At 44.3% G+C, this 16,744-nt stretch overlaps 2 protein-coding genes across 3 annotated transcripts; both read left to right on the top strand.

Annotated features, from left to right (window-relative positions):
• Positions 1 to 843: 843 nt before the first annotated feature.
• On the top strand, positions 844 to 12,623 carry pex5 (peroxisomal biogenesis factor 5). 2 transcript variants are annotated; one of them, XM_076041085.1, is made up of 16 exons: positions 844 to 1,164; positions 3,224 to 3,381; positions 3,562 to 3,600; positions 3,717 to 3,834; positions 3,921 to 4,067; positions 4,177 to 4,261; positions 4,707 to 4,797; positions 5,089 to 5,211; positions 7,944 to 8,027; positions 8,265 to 8,384; positions 9,626 to 9,769; positions 10,025 to 10,095; positions 10,194 to 10,415; positions 10,533 to 10,698; positions 10,823 to 10,980; positions 11,475 to 12,623. In XM_076041085.1, the coding sequence occupies exons 2-16, from the start codon at positions 3,268 to 3,270 to the stop codon at positions 11,719 to 11,721; spliced, it is 1,929 nt and encodes a 642-aa protein (XP_075897200.1). In that variant the 5' UTR covers positions 844 to 1,164; positions 3,224 to 3,267; the 3' UTR covers positions 11,722 to 12,623. The 2 variants fall into 2 exon arrangements, with proteins under 2 accessions (XP_075897200.1, XP_075897202.1); XM_076041087.1 differs by lacking the exon at positions 5,089 to 5,211 and having other exon boundaries at positions 845 to 1,164.
• A 535-nt stretch (positions 12,624 to 13,158) lies between these two features.
• cdca3 (cell division cycle associated 3) lies at positions 13,159 to 16,077 on the top strand. The gene is made up of 6 exons (XM_076041088.1): positions 13,159 to 13,315; positions 13,781 to 13,910; positions 14,447 to 14,567; positions 14,694 to 15,569; positions 15,661 to 15,728; positions 15,857 to 16,077. Exons 2-6 carry the CDS (start codon positions 13,785 to 13,787, stop codon positions 16,052 to 16,054), a joined length of 1,389 nt encoding a protein of 462 aa, XP_075897203.1. The 5' UTR covers positions 13,159 to 13,315; positions 13,781 to 13,784; the 3' UTR covers positions 16,055 to 16,077.
• Positions 16,078 to 16,744: the final 667 nt, after the last annotated feature.

A 16,744-nucleotide genomic window follows, 5' to 3' on the forward strand; every position in this document is an offset into this window, starting at 1 on the left:
TAGTTTATCTACTCAGGTCAACACAGTCTGGAAGGAAATATTTCACTTTTGTTATTATTTTTTTCTGACTACTGGAACCTTTTGGTTCCTCTTGTGAATATGCATGTTTTAAATTACATTTAATGCAATATATTCAAACAGACCAGGTAGAAAGAATTAATGTTCTAATATTATGATTTACAAAATAAAACTTATCTATATTTACACTGTTTGATTCAAAGCAAAAAAAAGTGCAGTGCAGTGCAGTGGAATTGTTCGATCAAATGAATCATATTCTTAAAAATAAACATTTAAATAGTACATCATTAACTACACTACAACAGCATACAAGACCTTTCAAAAATAAGCATTTTTCTGAATCTGTAAAGACAGCAGTCCAGCACTGCTGTCATCAAGACGTTTTTTTTCTTTAAAAATATAAACAAATAAAACAGTTTGCTAGGGATGTGAATGCCAGGCCCATACGTTCTCCTTAAAATGAACTTGGGTCAAAGCTCTGCAGCAAATCGGGCTTTGTCTATTCGTTTACGTTTTCCCAGAGAGAGTATTAAGAATGGAGATAATTCGCCGATCCAGGATAGCTGAGTTTATTGACGTCACGTGATCCCTGCTGCCCTTTTTCGCATTGCCTTCAGATGACAAGTAAAGCTTTCTGGTATCATTTAAGTTAAACATATACAAAGTTCAAATGGGTTATTAACATACAAAAAGAAACCTCAAAATGTTCAGCCACAGATCTGCGTTAAAAAAAAAAAAAAAAAAAAAAAAAAAAAAAAGCCTTAGGAGGGACGTGATTGGCTGGGGTTACACTCGCGCCCACCCGAGGAAACGGAAACGTCACTCGCTGCGCAGTCTTTGCTTCGGTTAGCATCTCTGGTTATATGTCGGTCAAATCCCGAGACCCGCTCACGCAAAGGCTGGTTGAGAATACCCCTTTAACGTGACGTTAGGTTTTCTTCTCAGCGTTCGGCGAGGGGTTTTTGTGGGTCATGGAAGAGGCAAGGTAAATAAAGGAGAGAGACCCCCGCGACAGTTTCACGGCGGCTGCTCTCCGGAGATCGGCGTGAGTGCGGACACTACGAGAGCCGTCGCCCAGGTGGACTCGCACACGCACCGGGGAGGAGCGGCGGTCGGTTTCGCGGCTGCAAGCGGTTGCTGTCGGCGGTGAGGCGAACATCACGCTACCAACAATCCCGTCTCTTCACGCTTCCCTTCGGCCACACGTACAGAGAATGATACGCACTGTGGCAACTTAGCTTGCGCCACTAGCCTCTTCTCATTTTAATAGCTTCTTGGCCTGTGTTACGTACTCTTTATATCGCCTGCTTGTGTCGCTTTTATAATAACAGCATTGTTGGTTAAGTAATTTAATATAGAGGCGTTCGCCGTGCTAGTGTAGCTGTGTCTGGCTGAAGCTACGGCTACTAGCTCCGTGCAGCGCTTTGTGCAAAGCCATGATTGCTCATACAGTAGGGGTATTTGGTCAGATGTATGCTAGTCGTTTAGTGGACTACAGTGTTGATTATTGTTCTTTTATTATTAATTGGGTGATTTCAAATAAAAAAAAATAAATAGAAAGGATAGATTTTAGCCTCGGTGGCTGCTGGACCTGTCAAGTCAGCGAGAAAAGGGGAGCTAAGCTGACAGTGGCTCAGCTGTCATTGTGTGCGTATTCATATTTATTTCTAAGCTTCTTACCTGAAGCCTAATATACTTGTAATAGCTGTTATGTCATGTCACGTCCTTATGTGTGTGTGTGTGTGTGTGTGTGTGTGTGTGTGTGTGTGTGTGTGTGTGTGCACCGTTCCGTGGCAGCGGAAGGCAGCCCACCTGTAGAGCGGACTCTGCTCGCTGACACTTTCTGGGTAAACATTGTCACGCGGGGTTTGGTTACTCAATTTTCTGAGCAAACCTCGCACAAAAAGGGAAAACGTGTTTGGTATGTCCTTTCTCTGCGTAGTTCGTGCCACTTTTGCGAGGAGCATACATCTGCTGGATGGGTAGCAGAGTTGTGTATTTGTTAGTAGGTGCCACACTACTGTCAGCACCCAGGTCAGTACCTACTGACAGTGGGGCACCTGTTTTTTGCAATCAATCAATCAATCAAATTTTATTTGTGTAGCACCTTTCAATAGCCAAACGGCGCACAATGCGCTTTCCAGAATAAAACATAATAAAAGCAATACTAGTAAAACATAAACCATGAAATTAATGAAATTGTTAAATTGCCAATAGTTCCCGATTCGTCAGACTTGGATTCATTCAGTCTACCAAACTGGAGCCAAAGGCCAGACAAGCTGACAAGCCGACACACTGAGCTGGCCTCCTTGTCTTTCAAACACACAGGTTCCTCACAAATGTTGCATGCACTGTTTTAAAAAACGGCAATCATCTTTCCAACAACATACGATTTACTCCCAAGTAGCGTCACGACGGCACCAAATGAATTAATGCCTCTCTAATCATTTGTGTTTAGTTTGTTTGTCAAAATGTTCGTCATGAAAATGTTACCATGTCCCCTGAGGGCGCTTTAGAAGATGAGTAAACAGCCTGGAGGTTTAAAAGCTGACGGGTGTCCTTGTTGTTGACAGCTTATAATGCAAATACGTAACGGTCTACATGTTGTTGTTGTTTTTTCATATTTGTTTTTAGCTTTGCATTCAAATGTAGAGTGAACGTAAGATTAGTTCACAATTCTAAACCCTTGCGATTCCGTTCAACGCTAAAATGCTGCAGAACCTCTGGACTGGCTGAGTGGGATATTCAGTGGATGCCTGTGCCTGCCAGGCAGACATGGGCACATTATTAATGGTTCACTATCAGCAATGAAGTGAGACAGAAATGAGCAGATGGTTACGTGACACAAGCCTACATTTGCAGCATGAACACCTCACGCCAAACCCTCTCTCGGCGCTGACCCCTCGGCCTTCACAAAGACATGATGTTCTTGTGTCCTTGCAGGCCTGTGAAATCCAATTATAGTACATTAAAATATATTGAATATTTAGGACAAACAAATGTCTGTTTTACACTCTGGATGGATTTAGTCTTTGCTTTTGTTTTAGAATTTCAATGTTCTGAAAATTGAAGTTTATACTTTCTTTTTTCACTGAAAAGTTGCCCAGTTTTTCATTTTGAAATATTACATTTTAAGTCAACCATTAAAAAAAAATAATAAAGTAATGGCTTTTTAATCTTTTTTTTTTTCGCTCTTGTTCCACAGTTCTCGGGTGATCTGATCTGAGTTTGCCCTGTCCTGGTGTTGCCATGGCGATGCGGGAGTTAGTGGAGGCAGAATGTGGGGGAGCCAATCCCCTCATGAAGTTGACCGGTCACATGACCAAGGAGGGGGGCGCATGGCGGCAACACACGACTCCGACGGTGAGTAACATGCAAATCATTTATTTGTGTGAACCAAGTCCCACAATTCTGCATCGTGGGAGAAAACATATGTTACATTCCTACAATTTTGAACGCTGCTCATCCACAGACTTGGCACCATATGTTCTTCTGCTTTACGCCTCACTGCCGCTCAATTATTCTCCCCTCTAAACTCCACAGATTCCTCCCGCTCCAATAGAAATTGCAACAGAGGAAGAGGTCTGTGTGTAACAAGCTTCTCATCTTCTGCATAGTGCACTGACCAGAATACTATGACTATGAATAAATAAGCTTCTGTTGTTGTTGTTGTTGTTGTTGTTGTTTCTTCTCTAAAGCTGGTCAACGAGTTCCTGCAGGCGCCTCCGCGTCCCCAGCACACGTTCGATATGGGTCAGTTGTTGGAGGAGATGCAGCAAATTGACCAGCAGAGCTTCAGGCAGGCTCCGCAGAGAGGTGCGTCCTCGTCCCGCTTTCAGGCCGGCCTAATTACACCCGCCCGAACCTCCCTTTACTAAGCAGCACGTCTCTCTGCGGTGCAGCTCCAGATGTGGCAGCGCTGGCGCTCTCCGGTGACTGGGCCGCCGAGTTTGTCTCCGGCTCTGAGTCCACCTCCGCACCCGGGCTCACCTCTCTTGGTGACGCAGCCGATGCTGACTGGACGAGGGAGTTTATCGCCGAGGCCGCAGGTGGCTGAAGTTTATTTTATTTTATTTTTTATTTTATTTTACTTTATCATTGTTATGGAATCACATTAGGTTTGGTCATTGAATGTAAGGGCCTACACTTTTTCTCTAGATCCTGGACGCTGGGCAGAGGAATACCTGGAGCAGTCAGAAGAGAAGCTGTGGCTGGGAGATGTGGGAGACAAAGAGAGTGACTGGTAAGAACCGGGCACACTGCAGACAGGAAGACACTGCATTTTAACCCTTTATTTCTTGATTTCCACTCTTGTTCAATGAATTATACGGCTTTGATGTTCATCTTTTTTAAAGCTTCACTTTATGAAGCTCACCACTCTATTCTCTCAAAGTAATCTGTGTCTCTGTCTCCCCCATGATGATGACACTGATACCCTTCTTGTACCTATTGGATTATTTATTACTGCTGCTCAACTGGAATCTGGACTGAGATTATAGATCTGGAAATGTGTACAATACCGGACCGTTTATTCAGTAAAGGGATGAATGAAGCAGCAAATGTCATTGATGAATGACAGATTTGCAGCCTCCCACGCGTTGCTACTAAAACTGAGCTGCCTCTTTTATCGCGGTGGCCCTCATTCTATGACGTCGACCGTGTACCCGTCGTCAATGTCAATCCGACAGGGTAAAGGAGTATCAGCCAGGGGAGGAGCTGCGGCAGACGGCCAATGAGCTCGTCTCAAAGGTCGACGATCCCAAGTTGCAAAAAACGGAGGTGAGCAGAGACTTTGTGCGTTCCTCTCACACCATTTTCTGCCATGACATTCATTTTTTTAAAACTTCTTTCACCTTATCTTCTTTCTTTATTGTATATAGATCTTGATTAGTTCATTTTTTTTCTATTTTGTTTTGTTAAAGGTGTCATGTTGATAGTTCTGTTGAGGCCTCTCTCAAAGGACATAAATCTTCTCAACCAGTCCCTAACAGTTCACGCTGTCATGCTGTTGTTGTTGCTTTTGTTTTGTTTTGTTGTTTTGTTTTTTTTGTTTTCCGGTGTTGTGTGTAGTTCCTGCGATTCATTAGGCAGATTGGCGAGGGCAGTGTGAGAGTGGAGAGCAGAACAGACAAAGAGCTGACAGATAAAGCTCAGGCCCAGGCGGCTCAGAGCTGGGCCGCCAACGTCAAGCAGGTACGAGTCACCGCGGGACGAGGAGGGGGATGGTTACAAGTGGGAGTTCAGTGTGGAAAGCACACTTTAGCCTCATGGGCCATGGTTGTCTTGACCTATCACAGTTTTATTGCTTATGTTGAACATTTTAGCCAGAAGCTACCCTCTAAACACGATGTGTTAAAATCATAATTTGGGGGAAGCTGTTAATTGTTAAAAAAAAAATAAGAATAAAATAAAATATGTATATATATATTTTATTAAGTTAACACACAAGTGAGATTCATACAATGAAAGGAGGATAGTCCAAAGATTGACTTGGTGGGTTTTCTCTGCCAGGCACAGGAATTTGTGTGCAGAAATGTGCAAAATATTCTGATATTTTCATTTCAGAATATTAAAATATCAAGGTTTAGGGCTGCACAGTAGATCCAAAATACGGAAAAACGGAATAAAACAGGTGTGTGTGTGTGTGTGTGTGTGTGTGTGTGTGTGTGTGTGTGTGTGTGTGTGTGTGTGTGTGTGTGTGTGTGTGTGTGTGTGTGTGTGTGTGTGTGTGTGTGTGTGCAAGGAGCAGCGTTAAAGCACCTATAGGAGGCTTGTAAAGTATAGGAGCCGTCCATGTCAGTAACTGTGCTGTAGGTTTGTGAGCACACACTGTCTTGGCATTTGAATGGAGGGTCATCGCTACTGGTGTGTGTAGTTAAAAATAAAACAGCGATGAACTGTTGACACACAGGAAAGTTTTGTCGCTGCTGGAGCGAGCGCACACCAAAGAGGCTTTTGGGGCAGCAGAGTTTATTCCTTGCCGGCCTGCCGTTGTGGTTCATTAGTCACATTTGCTGGAATTGTCATTTTTCGTATCAACAATAGAGTGGAGGCCTCGGCTTGGGAGCGCCGCCCGAGTCTTGCGGCAGGTTGTCTGCAGGGGGAGTCATAGTTGAGCCGTTGTCATGTGGTTGATTGTTGTGATGAATCTTGAATGAATCAAAAGCCAGATTTTTGCGTGACCTGGTTTAAAGAGCCGTGTGTGTGTGTGTGTGTGTTTGTTTTTTGTTTTTTTGTTGTTCACAAATGGAAAATGAAGCTAAAAAGGAAGCAAATTGGTGTCCTGTCAGTCTCCATTAAAGTAATGTGTCTCCTTCAAAAGGCAGAAGAGCCATGAAGCTCTGAGCTGACCTGGTGAATGGTTTTTTCGGTCATACTTGATTGACATTGATACATGCATAGGACAACTTGTGCTGCCGTTTTCATCATTGTGAAATTTAGGTTCTCAGGAAAAATTGTCGCCTATGAATGAATCGTTAATCGATTGATAAGGTCAATCAATCAATCAATCAACTAACCATTAATGAATAAATCAATAATTTGCATCCCTAACTTGAATTTACATTTTGCTATTTAACTGATATGGCGAGTGTTTGTCTCCTGAAGTTATTGGCATTGTAATTATGGTTTGAAGATAATATAGTGGTGTTTACTCTGAAGTTAACAAGCAAGCCGCACTCATCTGTTCACCCAGGGCTGGATGTTAGTCAGTTTTGTTTGTCTTCCTTTGCACAGATTTATAGCGATAGCTGTAACTGTAGTCGGCTGCGATAGGTAATTAATTGGAGATCCTCAGGTGAGCCTTGAAGTGGAGCTTATTATGGTCATTTTATGTTCTTCTGTTTGTTTGTTTGTTTGTTTGTCTTTGTGGTTGCCAGTCGGCAGCATCACCCGGTGAAACGTTACTGTGATCAGTGTAGGGAAAGAAACCATTGTGCTGTGGCACTCGGGTGATTTATTGTCGATATCTGGGCTCGCTGTTTGCAGCAAACCAAAAGCAAAAGGCTTGAACGCTGTGCGATTGGGTATATTTCTATTTTTCACGACTCATATTACAACCACGGCATGAAGCAGGCTCATGTTTCCCTGATATTGTGCAGCTCTAATCAAGAGGACATTTTGCACTGATGAATACCAGCAAATCAAGTCATTTTATTCACCTGATTGGTGCAAGACAACGTGACTCTTAAAGTTGGACCGGTTGTGGTTCTGTAGGGCTTCTACATTACACTGTGGATTTGTAGCCCTCTGCCCATGACAAAACTTTACCATGGCTCCATTGTGCTTTTTGCCCTGTAACTTTCACATGTACCTTTCCTATACATGTCTATATTATTTATTTATGCATTTTTGGGACCCGCCTCGCAACTCTTGGCTTGCATTTCCCCTTTAAAAAAAAAAAACCCAACCCAACCCTTCAACATTCGCAACCCCATCCTGAAAACATTGCTCCCATTCCCTGCTACCACTCCTCCCTTCCCACCCCCGTCCCTCCCTCCCCTCCTCGCCATGCTGCCCGGCTACCTGAAGGAGACAGGGGGAGGGAGTCTTCCCCTGGCTCTCCCTCAGGAGTGATTGAGAAGGTTGAGAAATTAGAAGCTAATCAAGCAGGGCAATGGTCCGAGGTCGTCGGAAAGGTAGGAATCCCTGGAATCATGCAGCTGTTGATTTTAAAACACACACAATTATTCACGGTTGCTACATTTGGAGCCTGATAAGAAATTAAATGAGGAAGGAAGGTGTAAGGCAGTGGCAGGAGAGTAACTGCATTTTCTCTCTATTTATTTCATCTTTCCCGCCTTTTCATTTGCTCGCCTCTACATTGTTTTCCCCTCATCCCCATCTTTGGGCCCGGGAACCCTTTTTAACAGCCGGCAGCTGCTGACTCTTGTCTCCCTCTCTAACCGCTGTGCACTGCTGTTCAGGTGTCCGAGGACTCAGCAGAAGCCTGGGTCGACGAGTTTGCCGCCTCGGGATCGGATTTCCAAGATGCTAAAGCTGCAGTGGAGGTGAGGTGAAAGTCGACTGCCTAACGATTGGATGCCAGGCAGGCTGGCAGGCAGAGAGTGTGACATTCCTCAGCAGGTTGACCCTGATAGACTTGCCAAGAAAGAAAATCTCTGCTTCTCTCCTTTTCACTTTCCTTACGAGTTTTTCTGTCACCTGGGAAAGTCATTGACCGCATGTTTGTGATGCATGTATTGAGGAGGCGGCTTAGCAGTGTTGCTCATGTGCTCTGTTGGCAGAGTGATGTGGATTTCTGGGAGAAGCTGCAGCAGGAGTGGGAGGAGATGGCCAAGAGGGATGCAGAGAGCCATCCCTGGCTGTCCGACTACGACCAGCTACTCAGCAGTTCATACGACAAGGTAGCTTTGGATCTGGGAATGAAAAAGCTGTTTGTGTGTTTTGAAGGGCTGCAACGATTAGTAGGTGTGATCGAATACATCAACAACATGAATTCTTCGACGCGAAAATTTAAGCATTGACTCGTCGTTTTATTGTTATTATAAATTGCTGAATGATTAAAAAAAAACAAAAAAAAAAACACTGCAGCCGCTACGTGCGCATTTTGTACTTGCAGTGCAGTACTGAGCGCTGAGGGTGGCAGTGTCGCTCGCTGTTTGCATCCAGCAAACACAGAGGAGAAGAATGGCTTGTTCTCTCAAAAGGCTCGAAAACTCCGACTCAAAGGTTTCTAAAGTTTAGGAATATTTCACAGTAAATGAAGCAGCGAAACACTTTAGGTGTAAACTCCGTAGAGGTCACCTAGCATTCCATGCTAGCATGACGACGAGACGCAAACACCTTAAACGCAGACACCCCGCAGTCGCTGTAACATCACGCACCACAGAGAGAGGTTCACAAATAACGTCGAGGATAGATATTTCATAGTTTGTTTTTTTTTGTTTTGTTTTTTTTAATGACATACTTATCTGTTAATTAATCATCAGTCTACGACGCAAGTACTAAATACATTTTTTCGCATCTCGGAAAATCATGGAACAATTTGTTTAGCGAACGATAGTTCACTTAGGTAAATGCGTACTTTACGGCAGTAATTAGTGAATTACAGCCCCTGTCAATACTAGTGTCTATACTGAATATGTAATTCATATTCTCTATGAATTATGTAACACTATTAAACTGGTTTGTTTATTTTACTTGTTATTAAGGGCATATTAATTTGATATTGAAGTTGTAAAAAAAACTGTTTACGGTATTTAACTGTGATAAACATTGCATATAACCTATGATATTTTACGTTGAAAAATACAACTGCTATGTCACAGATAAGTGCTTTGTGTGTCATTATTTTGATATATTTGTTTAAACCGTATACTTTCAGAGTACAACAGTCTAACGGGTGTGAAGATTTAAGCAAGTTAGGTGAAACAGAAATCCAAAATAGGTGGCGAAAATAAAGAAGATTATTGTGACTAATCGACTAATCTAAAAAAAAAAAAAACAGTGGATAGATGAGTCGACAGCAAAAATAATTGTTAGTTGCGGCCCTACAGAGCCGTCTCTGCATCTCTGACTATGCTTTGTTTTTATTGTTCGCAACCTTGTCCAAGGAGCGTGTTTAATCTCCTTGCGTCTCTCCCAGGGGTATCAGTTTGAAGAGGAAAACCCGTATTTATCTCACCCGGACCCGTTGTCGGAAGGAGTTAAACGGATGGAGGCAGGAGACATCCCAGGTGCTGTGCGCTTCTTTGAGAGTGCCGTGCAGAAGGAACCCGACAACCAGCTGGTGAGAATCTTTCCAGCTCGTAGCTTCATCTGAATGTTTTGTTCTGCCGCTAGTTGAACAGCATGTCTGTGCAGGACGTCCAGAAAGCGTGTGATGAAGCGTCGTAATGAAACTATAATACTTTTTTTTTTTTATCCTATTTTTATTTTTATCCGAGCGACGACATTTCGTCATAAGAAATCACTGCTGTGTATTTTTTTTGCAACGACAATAAAGAAAGTCTAAGTCTACCTGTGTGTTTTTAATGATGCGCAGGCATGGCAATACCTGGGAACCTGTCAGGCTGAGAACGAGCAAGAGTTTGCAGCCATCAGCGCCCTCCGCAGGTAGGAGACCGCAATGGCGGTTGAACGTTGCGATTAAATTTCGTCGAATCCATGTTTTGACTCCATTTTTATTTTATTTTTTTTAATTTCCTCATCAGATGCATCGAGCTTCAGAATGACAACTTGACTGCTCTGATGGCTCTGGCTGTCAGCTTCACGAACGAATCGCTGCACAGGCAGGCCTGTGAGACTCTCCGCGACTGGCTGAAGCACAACCCAAAGTACCGATCTGTGTGGCAGCAGCACGAGCGCGAGGGGCTTAAAGACAGCGCCAGAGAAAGGGACAAGGAAAGGGAGCGGTTCGGGTCGTTGCTGCCAGAGTAAGTATCAGAGGGCCGATGGATAAACAATTTCATGTTGAATAGATGACACGGATAATGTAGCCACTGGGAAATGTTTAAACACTATCTGATCTCTGATTGTTTTTCTCAACACAGATCGCTGTTTACCGATGTCCAGACCCTCTTCCTGCAAGCGGCCAACTCTGACCCCACCCAGGTGGACCCTCAGCTGCAGTGTGGTCTGGGGGTTCTCTTCAACCTCAGCGGAGAGTACGACAAGGCGGTGGACTGTTTTAGTGCGGCTCTCTCCGTCACACCACAGGTTGGACAAGAAAGAAGCTGTGATATTAAATAGAGTTAAATTCTATTGAAACTGTTGCCATCTGTGGTGACACTCCATGTTTGGCTTGTTGGTCAGATTTCGCTTTGCTTCTCATCTCTTGTAGGACTACCTGCTGTGGAACAAGTTGGGTGCCACACTAGCTAATGGAAGCCGCTCAGAGGAAGCCGTGGCAGCCTACAGGAGGGCCCTGGAACTGCAGCCTGGCTTCATCCGTAGTCGGTACAACTTGGGCATCAGCTGTGTGAACCTGGGAGCGCACAGGTGAGGGTGCAACTGTTTATTTCTTATGCAAATGGTGTTTAAAGCTTTTGGACAACATTTATTTTGTGATTTTTAAAAAAAAAATTATTTTACAAATGAATTTTGGAAGATTGCATGACTACTTTGTGTACAGTACACGTACATGGATGTGGACACGATTACTTTGAATTTCTGTTGTATAGATAGAGAAGCCAGTTGGAGGGGGGTCAGAATTATTTTGAAAAATGCCGTCATGCGTGCAAACAAGGGCTTATTGTTTGTCCCCACATGACTTGCAGTGCAGTTACAAGTATTGCCACTGGATGGCAGTAGCAGTTTTTTTGTAAAAGTTGAGCTACCTGCACCATTGCAAGTTTGTTTGATAATCCAGTCCTACAATAAATTATGCATTCTAGATTCTGTGCATAAACCACCATATAATTCTCCAAAATGTTCTTGTCTTTGAGAAAATATGTTTTACATTTTTTTCCAACCTCCAACCGTTCATTTTGCAGAGAGGCAGTGGAGCACTTCCTGGAAGCTCTGTCTCTGCAGCGGCAGGCTATGGTGGATGGCGCGAGGGCGACTCGGGGGCCCGGAGTGGCCGCAGCCACGATGATGTCGGACAACATCTGGTCCACCCTGCGCATGGCTCTCAGCATGATGGGGGAGAGCTCCCTGTACGGTGCCGCTGACCGGCGGGATCTGGACACGTTGCTGGGGCACTTCTGCCAGAGGGAGGTGGAAGGTGGAACTGAATGAAGGCCAGCCGGACAGCGAGCAGCTATCAAGTGCGAGTGTGTTTCAAAGGGAGGCAAATGCTTGGGCGAGTGAGTGAAGCACAAAATCAGCTGAGGAGTAAACGACGCCGGAGACGCGGACGAGATGGACGGCCGTCCTCCAGGCGTCGCTTGGACTCGCGTGCACATACAAGACTTTGATTAAAACATTTCAGTGTCCGTCTCTACCTGGAAGATGCAGTACAGCCGTCCCGATACTGTGTGTTTTCTACCTGCATGATGCTGACAGTCCTCACCTTTCTTAGAGGACAGACTTGAATGAGATGTCAGTTTGTCATAAAAAATTAGCTTTCTACTCAAGTAAGTTAATCTGTTCTGTAATCCGAAAGCGTTTACAGTTATGTTTATAATGACCTTCACTGCTCCCGTAGTGTTCTTCGGAAACCTATATCTACTCCAGCGATGTTGATTCAAGGTACATATTGCTGAAAACATTTATGCATATCCAGAGGACAAACACTAACCACAAGTGCTTCAGCCTCTTGGTTTTTTTCTTATTTTATTTTTTTAGGGTCATTTATCAAACCATGATCATAAACTGACAACCAGCAGGACTGTTACTGTTATGGAAAGCTACGTGTGGCAGTATATGAGTGTTTGTGTGTCAAATATGTCATCAAAATGAAATTAAATGCTCATTTAATTGCAACATCTTGAACATGTTTTGTTTTTTTTTGGTGCTCTTTTGCATATCGCTCTAGTAAAACAATTTGCTTTTCTGTAAAAATGAATACATAAATGCTACATGCCACATTGTGTATTGTAAGATAATTGTTGCACTATTATTGGTTTCGGGCCAGTTAAATCCTGACTGCAATGTTTATTATAATATTTGGCAATAAAGGTTTGTTTCCAAACATGTAAGGGCTTCGCTCAAGTTTTAATAAATAGCCGTGAAAACAGATTTCGATGTGAGCATAAAACAGAAACGGTAAATTACATTATTCCCAAGATGTATTTACAATGAAAATGAAGTGGAAAGAAGTTTTGCTTTAGGGTGCCATGTTGTAACTCCTCTCTTGGGTAAATGTAGGGTATTATGCAAAATGTGAGCAACATTTTTAAAAATGCGCTGCATACATTCTTTTTCTCACTGGCAAGGATTCTATTTCTGTAAATGTAGAAATTTCATTTGGTACAATCCGATGTACTTCAACACTAATTTTAGAGTGTTACGTCAGAAAGAGAAATGATTCACAGGCTTTAAAGTCTTTTCCCCCACCCGTCCATGGCAAACAAAAGTGCATTTTATGATATTTTCAACTGACTTTCAACGTTCAAAACGAGCTATCAGCACGGCGCCCCGCCCATGTTTGGAGCGGTGTATGGCGAGCCAATCAGCGGCGAGGAGCTAAAGCCGACACGCGCGCTGATTGGCTGATTTAAAAGAAGCCCGCACACGGGCACGCCATTTAAATGTTTTAAAAGTCGAGTCGTGTGTGTAACTGCAGTTGTTTGGAAAGTTTTGAGGAGTTGCAGAAAGCTTGCGCGACTTCGTCCTTCACAAGGTGGTCACATCCGTCAGAATAACTTCAAAAAAAATATCCACCGACTGTGTAAGTTGATTTACCGGGACTCGGTCTAAGTCGTTGCGTTAAAATTATTATTATTAATATTATTATTATTATTTTACCGCTGTAACGTTAAATGTGTGCTCCATGTTGGGAAAGAACGTGATAATTGCCGAGTCTAGCGTCGGGCTAAGCTAGCTGGCTAACTCCGTAGAGCTGTGTGGCTGTACTGTGTTCTTAAGAGCAATTCTTCTTTAATTTACACGTTGTTGTATTCCGCACGTCACTTTAAATTATTCGATTATCACAGATGTGTGGCAGCCACAAGGACTCCTGAAATCACACACCAAGTCCAAATTTAACTGTCAATGTATGCCGATAAAGAACTATTTTTCTTTGGTTGTCAAAATTGCACGTTTTTTGTTTCTCTCAAACTTTGATCTAAAGTTGTTGTTTTTTTGTTGTTGTCGTTTTGGTTCTTATCTTTCTCCTTGCAAAATCATATTTCAGCATCATGGGATCCAGCGAGAGCAAGATGTGTGCGTCTAAACAGGTTAAACCAGAGCCGGCCATCAAAAACATGAGTCACCTGGTAGACCCACGCTCTCCTTCAGTGAGTGTTGATCGCACACCTATTCAGGTAGGTTATTTGTCTCCAGTATTTCATTTGACGTGTGTGTTTAAGACACCTTGACCCGTGTGCAGTCCTTTCCTTGTGAAATATGAAGACATTGAAGTCGGTTAGTTCGACTTCTTTTCTTGACAGTGTCAGTTTTCAGTGTGGCCGTTCATATTCCTGGACTGAAACAAGCCTAGCTGAGGAACCATGTTCTCTTAAAAATTAAAACTACCTTGTCCATAAACGTCTTGCAGGCTTTGTAGCTCTTCCACAGCTACCTACGCCCCTCTTCCACAATCTCCAGAATAGCCAAGCCTTTGAGTTTGAACATATCTGGTCAGATCCAGTTAAACACTGTACCTGGTTTATTGTGTGACCAATCAACGTGTGTGTCATTGTCGTGATTAAAATGAGGATCCGGTCCTGGTGAAATCTTGAGGTTTTTGTCTGTCTTCTTAAACTTGTTGTTTTTATTTGAATTTTTAAAAAGGAGTTTTTAAAGCGACAAGTTTTTAACAGTGCTGCATTGATGGTTAACCTTCTTTCACTGTGTTCAGGTCAGAGGATTCCTGCCCAGAACTGGTGCCGAGGTGAAGGGCGAGAGTCCACTAGTGTTGGCAGACCCTCGCTCCCCGACGGTCGGCATCACCCGCACACCCATCCGAGAAGCAATGAGAGGTCGGCACTCGACAAAAATAATAGAAGCCATAGATAAACATAAAAGAAGCCCACAGATAAAAACGTTTACGGCAGCATGAACGCCTCTCACGTATTTGTCACTTTCTAAACCTTGTGTCCCTACAGCAACAGTTGGGAGTTTTGCTCGCCGCCTGGGGATGCTCTTCCACAGCGAGACTGACGGCAGAGTGGCTGAGACCCCCGAGGAAGAGGAGGAGGAGGCGGCGGGGGAGGGGCTCGCTCAGGGTGACGCCCCGGCCGCCGACCAACCCCTCCTGTCTCCTCAGCCGTGCATCCTGGACACCCCGGTGGTGCCCTCTGTGCACAGCGCCGGCGACGTGAGCCCCTTCCTGCTCCTGGTGCAACCGCAGCTGGAGGTGGAGCTGGAAACCGAGGCGGACATCAGCCTCGAGGAGGCCGAGGAGGCCAAGGAGTCTCCCCTTCACAACAGGCTCAGCTTGAGCCTGATCACATGCCACGAGGGCGCAATGTCATCCCAGGTGTTCGCTGATGTGCATTGCGAAGGCTCGTCCTTACTGGCACCGAGCACGGAGGAGGAGCTCCAGGCAGAGGGTGTTGATCATTCATACGCCCGGCCTGTTGTCGTCACCGCCGAACCCGAGACCCTGGTCGAAGTTCCTCAGCCCACCGATGAGAGCGTTCTGCCAGCCCAGGCGTCTCCCGTGCTGTCGGAGGGAAAAGAGGATCTCGCCAAAGAGGCGTCCTCGTCCTCGGCCGTAGCTCCGCCCGAGCCAGCGGCCGCTGAGCAGCCTCAGCCTTCCAGCAAAATCCCCTGCCTCAAAATCGACCCGAAGAGCCCCAGTCAGGTCGTTTTCAAGCCACAGTGGTTGGGCAACGGCTTCGGCACCAACAAGCCCAGAGCCAAGAGCGTCCAGCAGGGGCAGTGTGGCAAAGGAGGCTCGTCTCCGCTGGCCGTCCGCGTGGCCGTCAAGAACATGACCAACGAGAACAAGGGCCGGTCGGGCAAGCGGAAGCAGAAAGGTTTGCTGACTTTCACAGATGATCGTTGTTTCTGGTGGCGAGATGTTGTTGTTGTTGTTGTTGGATAACTTCTTTCTTTCCCTCTGCAAAGGAGCCGATGGCCGCTCCCCACTGCAGGTCCTCAAAGGAGCAAACTCACCCAGGAGCCAACGGCCTCAGGTTCTCCTCACTCTCTACTTCTGCTCGGAATTATACTTCCATTTGCTGCGTCTCACCTTTGTGCCACAGCACGTTGCAGGAAAAGTGTTTCGGTCAGTAACTAAAAGATATATACCATCACTTTGCAGATGAAGCTGAAGGTGTCCACGCCAGATAAGCAGAGGCTGGGTCAGGTGGACTCAAGACTGCTGCCACTGTCTCTGGATAAGGAGAACAGATCATTTGCAGGTGGCGAAACCTCACTGCCTCATGGAATCCTGCCAGCCATGTTCATTTCTGAAAACAAGTTTTTATGTGTACAGTTCTCTATAACCGCTTCTTTTTAAAATCCTTTCATGTATATATTGTTGTGTGTGTGCGTGCCATGTTAAAATTTTTAGGCCAAAGTCTGAACTCCTCTTCTTTTTCCCCCTTTTCATTTTTGTATTTAAATCGTTATATAAATAAAAACTTTAAAAGTTTATAATTGGAGACGCGTCGAGCATTTTCTTGAGCGGCTTTTTGTTGTCATTTTCCACGTGTGTCAATGATAGTGGGAGAATTCAACTGCATCTATAATTAAATTGCAATTTGAAACCCATTCAAGCCAGTCTGACGCTGGGCTCAGTACCTAATAAGAACCTTGAGCTTGTTGGCTTTTATTTTTATTCCCTCAAGGACTGGAAGTTCTCCAGATATTTTTTTTAAAAGCTGTAACTAAATTCATGCTTTCAGAGCTTAATTAGGCATTCAGCGGAATAACCGGATATGTTGAGCGGCACTGAATCAGGAATACAAGAATTCTCACTGAAAGCTTGTGTAATGCATGTTTATTGGACAGTCTCAAAGACAGAATTGCTCGACCTTGCACATTGTGTATATACAAAGCTGGAAATAAAACAGTCTGAGCTGTAATCCAAACCTTGAGGATATTTCTGTGTACGTTTACAAAATGTCCTTCACTTTATCTCGTGCCATTGCAGAGGAAAAGGGTAAGCGGCCGTATAGAGATTGAAATATATTGCTCATATACAAAC

Source organism: Nelusetta ayraudi, unplaced genomic scaffold (genome assembly GCF_046127955.1).
Source record: "Nelusetta ayraudi isolate G7.1 ecotype Tasmania unplaced genomic scaffold, CSIRO-AGI_Nayr_v1 ptg000063l, whole genome shotgun sequence".
NCBI lineage: Eukaryota > Metazoa > Chordata > Actinopteri > Tetraodontiformes > Monacanthidae > Nelusetta > Nelusetta ayraudi.

Coding starts and splice junctions, on each gene's coding strand:
- pex5 (XM_076041085.1), top strand. CDS start 3,268: ATGGCGATGCGGGAGTTAGTGGAGGCAGAATGTGGGGGAGCCAATCCC. Junction 3,382..3,561: donor GGCAACACACGACTCCGACG/GTGAGTAACATG, acceptor TAAACTCCACAG/ATTCCTCCCGCTCCAATAGA. Junction 3,835..3,920: donor CAGGCAGGCTCCGCAGAGAG/GTGCGTCCTCGT, acceptor TCTGCGGTGCAG/CTCCAGATGTGGCAGCGCTG.
- cdca3 (XM_076041088.1), top strand. CDS start 13,785: ATGGGATCCAGCGAGAGCAAGATGTGTGCGTCTAAACAGGTTAAACCA. Junction 13,911..14,446: donor TTGATCGCACACCTATTCAG/GTAGGTTATTTG, acceptor CACTGTGTTCAG/GTCAGAGGATTCCTGCCCAG. Junction 15,729..15,856: donor CCAGGAGCCAACGGCCTCAG/GTTCTCCTCACT, acceptor ATCACTTTGCAG/ATGAAGCTGAAGGTGTCCAC.